Source organism: Electrophorus electricus, chromosome 5 (assembly GCF_041902795.1).
Source record: "Electrophorus electricus isolate QZ-2024a chromosome 5, ASM4190279v1, whole genome shotgun sequence".
Classification (NCBI taxonomy): Eukaryota; Metazoa; Chordata; class Actinopteri; order Gymnotiformes; family Gymnotidae; genus Electrophorus; species Electrophorus electricus.
In genome coordinates this window covers 26,393,837-26,409,655 of record NC_137501.1, presented here as the reverse complement: position 1 = coordinate 26,409,655, position 15,819 = coordinate 26,393,837, and the positions used below count along the sequence as shown (strand labels likewise).

Here is a 15,819-nt window from a genome sequence, read left to right as displayed (position 1 = left end):
GACATTTAGTGTAGTTGGAAGTGGTTTAATAAAATGCATAAAGACAGAACAGGAATGGAACTGTTTAAATATAGCCAAAACATTAATCCAACAGCCAAATATTAGGATGCTTAAAAGGACTGAAGGTCTAATACTGATAAAGGAAAGGTTCCACAACCTATTCACACTCCAGGGATGGTGAATTTACATACAGTTTACTTTTTGGGTCAATTAGCCTTTTGTCAGATGCATTTCAGATATTACCTTAATCTGATGTTTTGAAGGGTTACTAGAGGTAAATCAGGATTAGTTTTGGTCATTTTGCAAATGGTAAGGACACAAAGTTCCAGTGCTTAGGAATTTATACACATCGTATCAAGAGACAAAATTTCAGAACCCGAGCCATTATCAACAATAGTTACACAGAACAGGAGGGTAATTTGGCATTTAAGTTTTCTTTTTGGAACAGGAGCTGGAAGCTTGGACATAGCATATGGTAACTTAATAAACCATATTTGTTTACAAACTGAAGATCTACAGGGGATATTAATACAAAACATCAGTTTCTCTTGTTCTAGACACCATCTTAAATGCAGACCACCTGACATTCAATGCTACTTTTGGTCAAAACTAAACAATTGTATTTGCTACAGCAGAACAGGATTATGCTACTGATCTTAATGTTAAGGTGCTTAAAACTGCATCCAGTCAGCAAATTATTTTGTAGCACAATATGCTACAATATTTAATATGCTGCCACCAAACAGTCATATCCACTGGCTGTGCAACAATGGCTTCTTGTAATCATTAAAGCCTAAACATGTCTGAATCCACATGCCATGTTGGTATAGAATTAAAACTCCCACAAATTCAACATGCAATAAATGTTATATCCAGGCAATAGCAAATGTATAATCTAATTTATTGGTAGAATTAAGTTTTAAATAAGCAAGAGTTTTAAACCAGGGAACAAGCTAGCATGACATGAGCAGTAACATTTGTCCAATCACTTTACTCATGACAAACTAAGGAGGATGAACAAAAGTAGGAATGCCTCTTGTCTATTTTCAAGTGAACATCTTAAATGGGTTTCTAGACATGGATAAAACCGGTCCAAACTTTACCAGACTGTACTACCAATTAATTGTGAATCACCTAGTAGACTCTATTTAGCCTCATCTTAGGCTTAATCTGAATCTAACAAACTGGCCCAAAGTGTTATGGTGCAACCCCCTCCCTGCCTTTCCACACAAGCACAGACTTGTCTTAACTTACAGGCTGCTCTCCCAGGCATGCCTACACATTTACTAATTAACTGTGTTGATATTGAAGCAAAATGGTGGCCCAAAATGTGTTGCCTAAAATAACAGAGTAACACTATTCAACAAGAACGATGAACTTGAAGTGTACAGCCCTCCTGTGCATACATACCATGTGTTAGACCAAACAAAAAAAAACAAAACAAAAGCACCCTAAAATACACATATCTACTGCTGAGCACTTGTATGTGGAACATAACACTTGCTGGGTAGAAGTCAGTCAGATAGTTCAGGATGGATGAGTCAAGTTAGAGCAGCTATATACAAGCTATATTAAACAGGTGTTTCAGGGCTAGGTGCTTATCCATGTAGCAATTCTATAGAATTATATGGGCTTTTTCCATTTAAGAAAACTTGAAAATTATTTAGGTGAATAGACCATACAAAAAAGGTGCCCGTTTCAAAATTCAGAATTAAAATGTCCATTAAAATACTGAAATACCTTAGAAAATTTTCTAAAAATTCAAAAAGGTAAATGGAATTGTGGATTATATTACTGATGCCAAGGATTCAACCGGCAAATGTATAAGGACTAGTAATTTCATTTTCTTTCTGCAAACAATAAATGAATTGGCTCTTGACTAAAATTCTGTCTCTCTCATTCATACGCACACGCACGTGCACGCTTCATTTACACAAGTAGGTGCGCAGCAACACAACTATTCTCAAGCGGTTAACGATGTGGCATCTGGGGGCGTGTAGGGGCCAGTCTCCAGTGTTGGTCGACGTAGCTGTTTGTGATGACAGCAGCTCGGCTCACTCCAGCTTGACATCTCCCTTCAGCTTCCTCTTCACGCGCGAGTAAGGGCTCAGCTCATCGTCCATGATAAAATCATACAAGACCCTCACCCACGACATGTAGCAGGGCAAGTCGTCGTAGTACTCCGCAGCTATCTTTTTCACCTGTTTGTAAATATAAGTGAGTTCAGTATGGAGCTGACTTAAAAACACTTCTTTGACAGGGGCCTTGTCATCGTGACTTGGTTTTCTAAACAGTTTCAATTAATCTGCTCTCTACCTGAGAAAGACATTCCTCCACTGTCACTGCCATAATAGTTCATGTTAAAAGTGAAATGGTTAAGACTGTTTGATTCACTGCTACCTAATCTAAAATACTGTTTAAAAAGACACCCAAGTCTAACGTTTACAGTAAGTCATTACAACATTTCTAATAGAAGGGTTGACTCATTTTTAATTTCAAATGTTGTCCCCAAATTTCCATTATATAATTAAATATACATCCGCCCCAAAGTTATATGTTATGATTATATAAACCCATTCAAGTTTTTTGTTTTCTGAAAGGAAAAATAATTACTTAAAAAAACTAAAACCCCCCCCCCCCCCCCCCACACAACATTTCAAAGCCACCTATTCAGAATGTTTACTGTTTTCCTATGGTGATGGGTTCAGTTTTGGTAAAAATTTAGATGCAAATGTCATATTTGAGGTTATATATAAATTAAAATTAAATGTAGGTTCAGAAGAGGCACTGAATATTAAACAGGGGCAAATGTAATTTTTTACATTTAAACAAAAATCACCCCAACCCACCCTCCTGGCCAAATGTCTTACCAAAGGCAGCCTTCTTCCTGGGATGCTGGGGAAATCATGGTGCTCGTTGTGGTAGCCCACATTGAATGTGAGCAGGTTAAGAGACCCATAGTATGAATAGGTCTCATGGCCCTTCAGGAACATGTAATGCTCAGCTATGAAATGTCCCGAGATGGGATGAAGTCCCATACCTAACATTGAACCTGCCAGCATGTAGACAACAGGCTTCACCCCCCACAACCAATAGAGGAGAGCGTTGAATGTGAACTGGATGACCACGTTGGCCAGCTCCAGCTGGCTGATGGGTTTTGGGTTGATGCAGAGAGGTCGTATGGCATAGAATAATGGCTGCAGTATGATCCAGATGAACTTACGGAAGCGGGTACAGAAGAACCAGCCCTCAAAGTTGGTAGGGATGTCCACGTCCACGCCATCACCACCCAGGTAACGGTGGTGGTCGAGATGGTAGCGCTTAAAAGAGGCAGAGTACGGCAAGCCAACTGGAAGGTTGGCAAAGATGGCGAACCAACGGTTTAATTTGGCATGGTTGTTTCCAAATGCCGTGTTGTGGGAAATCTCATGAATGGCTAGCGTCATTGAGTGATTTAGGCAACTTCCAAACACGTATGTCCAAAACAACAGCCATTTCCATTCCATGTCCTTAACTAGGTAGAAGGCCAGAATCTGGATGGTGACCATCATACAGACAATCCACTTCAGCCTGGGATCTGGTCCCATCAATTCCTTTATCTCTGGATATTTTGCTAACAAGACAAACAGAACATTAGATTAGTCACATTTTTAACTTTAAAATATAGGACACTAGATAACGGTTTAAATTAAAGAAGAAAAATTAAATAAATAAATTCTGAGGACTGAGAACACTTGTTCTCAGCTTACTCTTTTTAAGGCCTTGGGGCTTATTGGTTTCAAATAGTATGTAAATATAAAACAGCCACACAGATTAAACTTATTACATACTTCATACTATTAGTCTTTTGTATTTGCAGATAGCAAAAACACAGGCCAAGCCTCAAGCTGAGGCTTGGCCTGTGTTCAGTTCAGCTATGATCTCAAAAACGAATTTGAGAGAGTGAAAAAAACAAAACAAAAAACCCTGTAGCTGCTATTCAAGAAGCTCTTGACCATACCAGCCTGGACCTTCCTCTGTATACACTGGTAGCAGGAAGATTTTAGTGGTTATTGGCATTTTCCACTGATTCAAGGTCAGTTTGTTTTTCAAATGTTTTTGAATTATAATGCATAGCTGGCCATGTAAAGATACAGACATGACTTCATAGGGGTTATAATTTGAGCAGAAACAAGCCACATAAAACGCAGTACTGATCGGACTAGTAGGGCATTAAATACAAACTGAGTTTTCAGTAAACATGAACATTTATGCAACAAATTGTATACAATACCTCAGAAAGGAAAGCGTGTGGTGTTTGATATTACCCCTATGAAACTGCTTTCACCTTAAAAGTACCAGTGTCAACATATTAGAATGTTAAACATTTGTAAGTGTTGATAGAAATACACTGTAGCCTACATAAACTGTCAAGGAGAAGTAAAACAAGTTCTAGGTCCTTTCTGTATTATATACTCTAATAAAAGGCTTTAAAGAGTAAACAACAGCGCATGTGTAAATTTATGCAGATTTATTGATTTTATCCACCTAAAAGATCAAGTTGGCACCTAGGTTTTAATACATCACTCTACAGATATAAGATATGACTTTACAAAAGACTTTACACTGCAGGCCAGCCACAGAACTATGAAAAGCACACACTGTATAATCTAAGGGCATGTCGCAGCAGAGATTAGTAATTTCCTGTAAATTAGTTGCTTGACATGGGCCAAATTTAAACTGAAAACCCACTATGCATAATGTCGCCACGTGCCCAGGCAAATACACAAGCTTGAGCCACAAGGTATTTTTTTGCATTTTCAATCTATTGGGCCTTATTTTCTTGAAATGCACCAAAATTTTCAAATCACATTCTTGGTGTCTGCAAATTGCTCATCACAAAAGTCATTAAAATGTCTTGCTGAATGACTCAGAAGCAATATTTTGAGTGTGGTGGTGTTTACATTTACAAAATGGATTTACATTTTTTATAGCTGTATAAATTACATCACTGTATAATAGTAACAACTAGTGATTTATCCATTTCTGATTTAATAATACAACAATTCCATATTTAACATTGTGAAAAACTAGGTTCACACCCCTAAGCGTAAATTACCTTAAGTGCACATTATTAAAGCATGACATTTTAGTTCCCAACCAGACAAGTTCTTTTAGGAAATTATGCAATTAATACCATGATACTTGGGATCTGATGATATTGGATTTTGATTAAACCCAACAAAGCATTAAACATTCAGTAGCAATGAGAACATGAAGCACATGCATTTTTCTGGTGCTTGCTACAGCACTCAGTTTAAATAACCCAGATGTCTGTCTCTCTGTTGTTTAAGCTTTGCCCCAACCATGCTGGACTTCAGACCCCCTCCTGAAACTAATATTTTATCGCAAGAATTAATTACTTTCAGTGGAAATTACTAAGCAATCATATTTCGTCTAAAATGTGTGACATGATGTTTCTCTCCTTTGTCAGTCCCCAAAGTAAATACGAGAGCAATAAACATGTCATAAAACGATTACAATTGTCAGTAGACGACCTTTCCATCACATGCAAACGATTAGTCGACTGTTCTTAAATGTGCTGCTTCAAGAATTGCTGAACGGGCAAAGATTTGCCCAGACACGCCACCTTGGCATAATTTAGTGCAAGATAAAGGGGTTTTCATAAATTCACATAAACACAATCGAAACCGAATCATCCAGTGCAAGTTCACAACATAAAACATTGATCGGTCCTAAAGTCCTAAATCTATCGATATAGCTATATTAATCCATCAGAAGGTTATCGTGCAGTAAGCCCTTCTCTCACGCAAAGGTTCTGGGCTTGAGAAACTTTGCCAAATTACTTCCACAGAACGACTGTTGGCAATCAGGTGCATCTAGCCAACTTAGTGCACCGTGTGTTATATTGCACCAACCTTTAGCCTATTTGATAGCTATAATATGACTTTAGTGGAGACATTTATGCAAGACGAGGCAAAAAGTTTAATCAAACTATGAAGACACGCCTATGTGAGTTGCTGATCATGCGAAACGCAAACGTTTGTCGTACCAAAACTACGGCAAACAGTGAAGTTGGGGCTGGATTTTGCTTCTGGGAGCACTGTGTACACGTTACAAAGACCAAGCAAAAAAAAAAACAAACAAAAAAAACAAACTAAACAAATACAAGAGATTTACGAAGCAAGACGAGATTTTATTCAAAATCACTACTCAGAGGGTGGCCATCCAAGGAAGATCCATGCTATCTTGCACTGAACGTGTTCATCTGAAGTTTAAACAGCTGGTCTCCTGATACCTTCCCTCCACGCCCATAAACCGAGTTACACACATCGGCTACTTGCTCTCAAAAACCTCCATATTATCTTTCAACGTTTGCATCACTGCAATATCAGCTTGCCAGAGTGTCACTAGTAGATGTGCCACAGTAAGTCTATACCCTTTGCTCGTTTTATCAGTGTCTCAAGCAAGGAGATATTCAAACCTTTAGTGTGACAAAAAAGGATACGGCACAAAAACGCCTCACAACTCAAGCCAGCTATTCGCCAACATTGGTGGTACACAACTAACAGTAGAAGATTCAATTAACTAACTTAGCTAACTAACTGGGGTGGCTATCTATCCGTCAAGCAGGAAGCTAGCTAGCCAACTAGCCAACAAATTGCTATAGCAGTAACAGCTAAAATAGCCAACATCTGACAAGTCAGAGTAAAATATGTCAGTCTGTGGTGAACGCAATTTACAGGGAGTGGCGCTTCTGCCAACACCAGGACGCGAGTTAGCCTCGCTAGCTAACTAGATAGCCATCTTGCCATAACTGTCATGAAACGTAACGTTTCATTACATCACGCTGTGACTTCAGCTAAACCGAATGAAAACTCGTAACTACTGACGGACACTTTATTGTGCAAGTGGCAACAAAGTTAGCTAGCTATCTTAATAAAATCATAAGCACTATAAGTTATATAACGCTCAATTGTTGAAATTAATTTGCGTATTAGCACTAGCTGGTAAACTAAGATAGCTAGCCATCAACGTTTTCGTACAAGAAAAAGGCCGGCACGTCATCAGCATGCAGTTAAGATAGCTATAGCTAACTAGTAACATTTCGCTGTAAATAACACGGTTTAGCTTTAACTGCATAATGTGACCGTTTTGTAACGGAAATGTCTCAGATTCATTCGGCTAAAAACAATTTGTCCCTCAAGACAGGTCAGGGGAAAAACCGCTCACCCAAAATTTGTTTCCTCCGGTCTGCATGTGGCTGGTCTGTATAAACCCATTCGTAATCCTCTCGGGCAACTCTGTTCCCCATTTTACGCGACTTTGTTCGTAATGGTTTCCTTAACACGACTTTAACCGTTTCTTCGACAGAAGAAGAGAGCTGTGTCGTCTAGTGCAGGCGACTCTGAATAGTTCGGCTCATCTAGCTCGTCAGGTCAGCTAACACCGCCTCACAGTCTTGAGTGAGAACAGTTAACTTGCTGTTCCCCATCAATTTGTCCTGAAAGCCAGCGCTGACGTCGATGCGGGAGGAGCCACGGGCCACGAAACAGGACGCTCTCATATAAGTCAACTTTGTATTTATAACAAGGAACCTGAGATTCACAGAACATCGTATGTGCAAATTTTATGTAGATCTATTTATCTAATCTGTCCAAAAGAGATCAAGTTGGCACCTAGGTTTTTTAATGCATCAACTCTAGCTCCAGATATAAGATATAACTTTACAGAAGATTGTACACAGCAGGGCTGCCGCAGAACTATGAAAATCACACACCGTACAATCTAAGGGAATGTAACAGCAGAGATTAGTAATTTCCTGTAAATTAGTTACTTGACACAGGCGAAATTTAAACACATCTATGTGTAATCTAAAGACTTGCTTGTCGAACATGACAGTGAGCGTTATGTCAAGTGGGCACTACACGACTTTCAAAATCTCTGAAATCTCAAAATCTCATTTATCGCCTGTGACTGTTATTAATGATGTACAAGTGTACACACTACTCGCGTCTTACACTCCTGTGAAACTCAAGACGCTCAAGTCACGAGTAACTTAAGCACGAGTAAAATATGTAAAACAATAATAGTAAAAGTGTTTTTATTCCCTGCTCGCTCCATCAACTGTTCTCCAGTAGGGAGATTCACCCCTACTCACCTTGGATTGGTGTTTTAAATTAAGTGAAATGAATGATGTCTGCTCTGCCTTAATGAGAGATGCACACATGACCCAACCTAACACATCATGGGTAGTGTGAGCAGGAATTACTGGGGGACCAACTACGAATATGGAGAGATAGATATGCACATTGGCAAGTAAGGAATGGTTTTACAAGCCTACTTCTCTGGTTACAGATGTAATGTTGAGAGTGGAAGATGTGATATCAACTTTGCTACCCACAAACAAATAAACAAATCAACAAAACCCCTGCAACTCCTCTCGAACGGTTAAGGACATTCTGAGAGGGAGATGAGAGAACTGAATTAACCTTCACTATTGTTCTCACCATTGATGTAAACAAACACATTTTATCGATTGGAACGTCCTGCAGGAAGGAGTATCATAATGAATGGTGTGATTTATGTTATGTTTGGAGCAGTAATCCTTTTCTTCTTTCCACTTTCCATAAATATCATCAGTTAGCTCGTAGAATATACATGTGAAGAAACAAATAATTGAAATATTCCAATATGAATAACTATTTTTTCACCAGTAATTTCTGCAACATGCTTCTATTTCATGCATGTGTGAAACCTAACACCTGTGCTACACCACAGATGTTAAAAATGATGACAAAGCATTCACTTTGTTATCCCAGTGGTGTGGCTGATGCAATGCAATCAAACCTTTTCAGTTGTACGAAAAGGGTACCAGCCTTATGAAACAAACATACACTTGTCACGGGTGACAATGGGTACAATTTGGACAGTGAGTGAAATGACAAAGGGAAATGAGCAACTCAAGAGTCTAGCTTAGTAATGATCTTAAAAGCATGTCTTCCAAAATAGCTATAAAGCTAGTGGCCTACCACTGTTTTATTTCACTGCAAGTAGCAACCATTTGGGGTGATGCATGTGCACAAGGGTGCCCTGGAGGACCAGGATCTAGCAGTGTGGCGAGTTCCCTGCTTCAGTGCACCTACTAAACCTTTGTAGTAACCAAGGCGCACTTAAGAGGAAAAAAAAAAATCCTCTTAAACTATGTAAATATACAAACCACATGGCTATGCCTTAATGTTGTTTAATATGATTCATTTGTATATTTGTAACAATAATATGTGCAACAAACCATTTTTTTTTTCTATGCCCAATACAGGGCAATTTACAAGATTACTTTTTTCCTATTACATACATGAAATAATCCACAGTCTTGACTCAGTACATAATGTTTACAGTACAGTCTTTTCTAAACTGAGACACAGTCTCGCATTAAGCCACAAGTTTTAACAAATTTGTGTGTGACCTACTTGAAAAGTTCAACGCACATGCGATTCCGAAGCAAGCCCTCAAAAGAAGCTTGGTGATGACTGCTACTGCAGGACTTGGTTTTAGGGTTAAGATCAGCTAAAGGGGACAGGAAATCGGATCCTAACACCAGTGCTACATGAATGAATTCTTAATGGATTCAGGCCGCAGCGTCACAGACATGCCGTGTGTGGGTTAGCCTGAGCCAGGGCCCCCGCGGCAGTTCAGGTTCACCGCCAGCACTACGATGACAGCTTTCAGGAAAGATGGGGAAGCTTGTTGAAAACTGATCCCGAACAAATGCCACATACCATAGAACAGGGTTTCAAAGGGAATCACAGAAATGTCTGCACAAAGGTGGACGTTAGTTGACTTAAAAAGGTAAAGAAAAAAAAACAACAAAAAAAACAAAACAAAAAACAAGTTAATGCATGAACAGGCAAGACTCGTTTTCATTTATCGGTAACCCCATTGTCCTGATTTAAACAACACTTAGCAAAGGGGGGGATCTGTTTGATGAAAGCACAATCAGGCTCTCTTGCCAGGCTTCTCTGGCATCTTATGACAGGAAGATGTGTAGCAACTACGCAGGCACACCCCTGGCTGCCCGACTTCAAATAGTTCTGTCTTCCTTATTCTGAAACACCTTGGTGGTTTCACACGGTGAAAGCAGTATGGGCTAGCATGTCAATCAGGTTTTGCACCATTACCAGTTAAATTTTGAAGAAGAAATTCCAGAGATGCTCTTAGCTGCATTACGTCCTTTGAAAGGCAGCCAGTCATGCGACGTCCATTAACATTTAGGGCAAGCATTTCCCTGTAATGCATTACTGCTTTCACCTGAGGGGGAATGTGATTAGCGTTATACACAGCACTGTACAAGCTGTCTCCAGGCCTCAGGTCACAGTGAATGGGTCACATGACCAAGACTAGGTTCAACCCAGATTTTAAAATTTTTAAAAACATTTTCCCCCTGATGTGTCTTCTTCAATTTGATAAATCTAACACTTGCAATACATCTTGCAAGTGAAAGCAAGATTTTCCTGCATTATCTATTGTGGTGCGAGCATCTGCAACTGTGTAAACGAGGACAAAGGGACCAGTTCAGCACTACCAAGCGAGAAGTGAACGAGCCGAATGTTGCCAGTTCACTCATCACGCAAACTGGCAACACTGGTTCCCTTCACTGCTACCACTGTTTAGCTGAACTGGTCCTTTAAGAGAACTCGACTGACAGAAATAGTGCCTTGTCTGCTTTGGCTAAATGAAAGCAGAAAGATTGGCAAATGCACAAAAAGGTAGCAAGACAGGTGTTCAGTGGTAGAGTTGTTCTTCACAAGCAAAAGTGAAAACTGAACATTAATAATTTACTTCTCTAATAACGAGGCTTTTGACATCTCAGACAACTCTTATTGCACTGACAGTTCTATTTAGCAAGCAATTGTACAACCAGTGGCAGCTACAATGTGGCACTGCAACTTACTGCACAATACACAACCTTCAGCCACCCATGACTGGGTAAATATCACTGGACAAACACTATAATCAGAGTCACAGTGGCAGTAGCTGGGATCATTCTTTCCATTTTAGTTTTGATGTGCTTTCCAAATTCAAAACATTAACATTGAAGTCAAGATCTTTACTGAAGTTGATATTTATGATCATATCATATGACAAAATAAATTGTTCGGCAGGAGACCAAACTTCTTGGCATTCTCCATTTTAAGCACACCATCTATTAGAAATATTCACGAACACATGCTAAACATGATTTAGCCTTAATATGGCCAAAGCTGTTATTGGAGCAACAAGCTACATGTTAATGTTGCAGTCATTATATAATATAAACACACACACACACACACACACACACACACACACAGACACACATGTATGCGTGCTGTGCTCCACCTCTGGCTGTAGGGAAGGGAAGCTCATGCACTTGTACTTGGTTGTACAGTGGGTGTTTAACTACCTTCTCCATTCATGCCATCAGCACGGCCTTCAGGTCCTTTCCTCAAGTTCAACACCTAACGACATCAACGCCAAAGGTGGCTGCTCCCCGAAACCATGTGTCAGGATCCTCGGGGCATCTTAGTGTGACATGAAGGGTAACGTAGTGGTTGCTAAAACCTTTAAAAACGAACAACAGATACCCGTCACTTTCTGTATTGTCCATGTCCTGAGCCATCGTCGAACATGGGTGCAAAGGAGGAAACCAAAACCAAACAGACAAAAAAAAAAAAAAAACTGACTGGAAAAAGCAAAAGTAACCCTCCAAAAGAAAAGGAAATAGGGGAAAAAAAGGAGTAGCCCAGTAAAAAGGGAGGAGAGACAAAGATGTTCCTCTACTTCTTGCTCCGCAGACGCTTGGACTGACGTGGCAGGTCCAGACACTTGCGGGGCCGTTTGAGAGACAGGCTGTTCTCGCCTGCCGAAGCCATCGTCGCTGGACCCGCCGAGCTCCCAGCCGCCGCCGAGGTGGATGCCATCGGCATGGCGGCAGTTGAGGAAGTGGGTGGGGCAGGCTCAGCAGAGGTGGGGCCAGCTCGGGCAGGGGCGGCAGCGGCGCCCACCGCACGGTCCATCAGCTCGCGCAGCTTGTGCTCGAGCTCGGCCAGGCGGGCGTTCTGCTCGCCAATCACTTGCGTCTGCTCCAGAAGCTTCTGCTCCTGGTCCTGCAGCTGCTTCTGCTGTTCCAGCTGCTTCACGCGCACCTCCTGCATCTCACGCCGCAGCGCCGTCATGGACGCGCCATTCACCTTCACTTGCTGCTGCACCTTGGTCATCTCTGAGCGCGACGGCGTGTTCTTGGCTAACAGGGTCATGGTGGTCAGCGATGTCGACGGCCCAGCCACTGTAAGGACGGGGACGAGGGGTTTTCAGAAAAGCAGCAGACTACATGATAATGCTCATGAATACTTAAAAAGTTTGAATATCTCCCACTGTACTACAAATACAGTGCCATGCAGATACAGAGAAAACAGGTGTAGGTCTGTATGCCCTAATGTGCATCATAGGTATAACAGGGGAACACTATATATTTATGATTCATTTGTCATCACAAAGGTGTGCAGGGCTGTAACAATGACCTCTTAAAACAGAACTGAATTTTATGTAAATATTTTCTCTATGATCATAAGAACAAACACACACCTTATGTGAATATTAACAACCAACAGCACCAGCAGTTGTTAACAACCAACAGCAAAGTTTATGGGTCTTACCAGGGGCAGATCCTATGAGACGCCCAGAGAGGTCAGCGCCAGGAAGCTTCTTCTTAAGAATGGGGACAATCTTCTCGTCAAAGTATTCCATTGCCATGGACGAGATGTCTCTGAGCTCCTGCAGGACCTCATGAGCCCGCTGTGGTGCACGGGTAGAGTTTACGTAGCGTAGCACTCTGTATATTTCATCTATCACCTGAGAGAAGTAAACAAAAGTATAGTTAAATTATCAAAAGCTATGGTTATCAAGTAATTTTCTAATTCAAGATCATTTCACACATAACAGAACCCAAAGCCTTTGTCAAATATTCTGAAAAATATAACTGTTTTCTACCACAATATATAGTAAGCTGTTAGCTGTCATATGTAGCGAATACATTATTCAGTGCTGGAATAGACATGCCCTCCAGTGGCCAAGTACATACATGGCAGACAGAGGCTATATTAATCAACCCTGCCCTCCAGTGACCACAAAGTAAACAGCATTTCTTTAACTAGTGCAAACACTGGGCAGACACAAACTACTCACACAAACATTAGATCATTGGTTAATCTTTATATAGAATAACTATAGAAGAAGCATTTTGTGTCAGTTACCCATTTTTACATTTATCGCACTTAGCTGATGTTTTTATCCTGAATATGTTCAAGCAATTGCGGTTTAAAGGGCTCAGCAATTGCTTAGGGGCCCAACAGTGGCAACTTGGTGGTGGGGCTCAAACCAGCAACCTCCTGATTACTAGTGCAATACCTTAACCACTGAGCTATAGCTGCCTTATTTTTGTATTTGCATCATCCTTGGTAGCAGAAATGATTGTTGTCCAAGTCAAAGCTACAAACCCATGTCACACCACATCAAACATTATAAATTATCCAAGACATTCATCAGGTCTTTCCTGTCAGAAAGCAAATGGTAGAAGGTACCTTTCCAGGTATGAAGCAGCAGAGATTGGAGTCCACGTATTTCATGAAGGTCATGTTGAGCAGCGAGAGGCGCGTTTCCACTGCAGCCAGGATGTCTGCGTGTCGGGCCAGAGAGTGGTTCCTCCTCTCTGACTCCCGCCTGACACAACAAAATAGACATGGACACAAATTTAGCTACATGCTTCTTAAATATTTGTGATTACTGTGCAAATCATACAAGTAAACTGTTCGTAAAGCAGAGTAGTGTTTACTTTGTTAATATTCAAAATTACAATCAATCAAACCCATGTTATTGATATATTTCTCTATGTGCACACCAACACACCTTGCATTGCATTAAATATTGAAATATTTTCAAATAAGAAAGGCACTGACTACAGTATATTCCCAATGCTGAACCAGTGTTTAGAAATAGGGTGTTTCATGCAATAGTGTCAGGATTTAGTGTTAATCGCAGTCCATTTGAAATAAACCCGTGTCAGTCAGCTATTAAGAAAGTCACTACGAAACACAGTGATTAATTTATGCTGGCCTCACCAATTTATGTATTGACAACAACCTCTTCTTTAAAAATTCAGCCATGCCTTTTCTAACATGTCAGCCCACTGCTACATTCCCTCTCTCAAATAATTACACACACTGAAATGAGCCAACTCCCCGGAGGCTGGACACAGGAGAGCAGTTCACACCACACGGTGAGGCTGAGCCGCTGATTCGGTTACACATAACTGTGGCACTCTACAACATTAATTAAATCTTTTAGAAGTTTAGAATGACATTCGATACATTTTTAATGCCCCATTAAAAACCAGTACCTTAGTACTGTGAGAAAGATCGTTCTACTTGTGCTCGAGAAACAGATAAGACAATAATTTCAGTTTATAATCTTGCCTGCCAGCTACTGGTGTACACTGCTGGAAAGGTTTTATTAAGTATTACTTGCATTTTAGCAAAACACCTTACCTTGGCAGCTGGGCTTTGACCTGTTTCTGACAGAGGCTGTGATAGCGCTCCACTCTGAGGAAGCCCTGATTGAGCATGCGCTGGCAAATCATGTCCATGCGCTTGCACACCTAGAGAAAAAAATGCACTAAAGTTTGTTGCTGCAATTGACATGCACAGGTAAATATTAAGTGACCATATTAGCATGCAACATTCATGAAAAAGTACTACAGCCCAAGCTCTACAAATGCTCGTTAAACTAAGCAAAAAATGTACATTTCTTGGGAGACACTGGGTTGCGCTAGATACATTAGGATTTTTTTTTTCACATCATTTACTAAGACAGGGTCCAATGCAAACGCCGTATGACTTATCTGATAACAAATAAACCATTTAGAGCCAACTAAACCACATCCCAACTACACGTTGTACGAGACAATGACAAAAAGCTAGCTAGTGACCGTGGTTCTCCATTATTTCTTCTACATTACGGACAACAGCAACGATACTTCCAGTGACTACCGCTCTGATGCAGCATGCACCAAACCACATAGACAGCTAGGCGGCTAGCAAACAGGCTAGTCTCGAAATTCCGTCTGAGGAACTTAAAATGCACGCAGAGATTTCAAATGTTTTTCACAATCTGAACAGTCCACGCGCTCGTGCAAATATATGGACGAAGGCAGATGCTCAGGATCATACGTTACAGCATTTTAAACGGCAAGTTGCAAGCTAGATACCTGGTTACCTAGTGTTTATAGCTAAGACACCGAGGGCTCGCTGCATAAGCAGCACTTAACTGGTGCCAGCAAGCTAGCTAGACAGCTAGCATCACTAAGTTCAAGACGTCTTCAGCGAAGACAAATTACGTTCATATAATTTCAACTCCTTAAAAACGTTTGAGGGAGTTTCAAAATAAAATACTGCATACAGTAAGCCTTGTATTTTTGGCTCCGAGCTAAACCTGGTATCCTAGCCAGCTAGTCCTGCCGCACTTGCTAGGGCTTTGTTTTTGTTCAGCTCTCTCACCAGGCGCAGCAGACTGATTTCATCGTAAGACAAAAAATTGAGAATGGTCTCGATCGCCACAATGGGGAGTCCTAAAAGTGGGTTGTTTTGATGAGGCTGATCCGGCGCTGGAGAGGGCAATCTTGGGGAAACCGATTCAGTATCGACGGCTCCACCAGCTCCCTCAACTCTCTCTACGATAGCCGCCATCTTCTCTAGCTCCGGATTAAAGGAAGTGACGTCCACCAAA

The 15,819-nt window shown here is 40.7% G+C and overlaps 2 protein-coding genes across 2 annotated transcripts; both read right to left on the bottom strand.

Annotated features, from left to right (window-relative positions):
* Positions 1 to 4: 4 nt before the first annotated feature.
* degs1 (delta(4)-desaturase, sphingolipid 1) lies at positions 5 to 7,504 on the bottom strand. Its single transcript, XM_027022990.3, has 3 exons — positions 7,234 to 7,504; positions 2,871 to 3,613; positions 5 to 2,201 (listed from the first exon to the last, which is right to left on the bottom strand). Exons 1-3 carry the CDS (start codon positions 7,313 to 7,315, stop codon positions 2,055 to 2,057), a joined length of 972 nt encoding a protein of 323 aa, XP_026878791.1. The 5' UTR covers positions 7,316 to 7,504; the 3' UTR covers positions 5 to 2,054.
* A 1,724-nt stretch (positions 7,505 to 9,228) lies between these two features.
* On the bottom strand, positions 9,229 to 15,791 carry fbxo28 (F-box protein 28). Its single transcript, XM_027023000.3, has 5 exons — positions 15,591 to 15,791; positions 14,583 to 14,692; positions 13,620 to 13,758; positions 12,696 to 12,891; positions 9,229 to 12,325 (listed from the first exon to the last, which is right to left on the bottom strand). The coding sequence occupies exons 1-5, from the start codon at positions 15,777 to 15,779 to the stop codon at positions 11,817 to 11,819; spliced, it is 1,143 nt and encodes a 380-aa protein (XP_026878801.2). The 5' UTR covers positions 15,780 to 15,791; the 3' UTR covers positions 9,229 to 11,816.
* Positions 15,792 to 15,819: the final 28 nt, after the last annotated feature.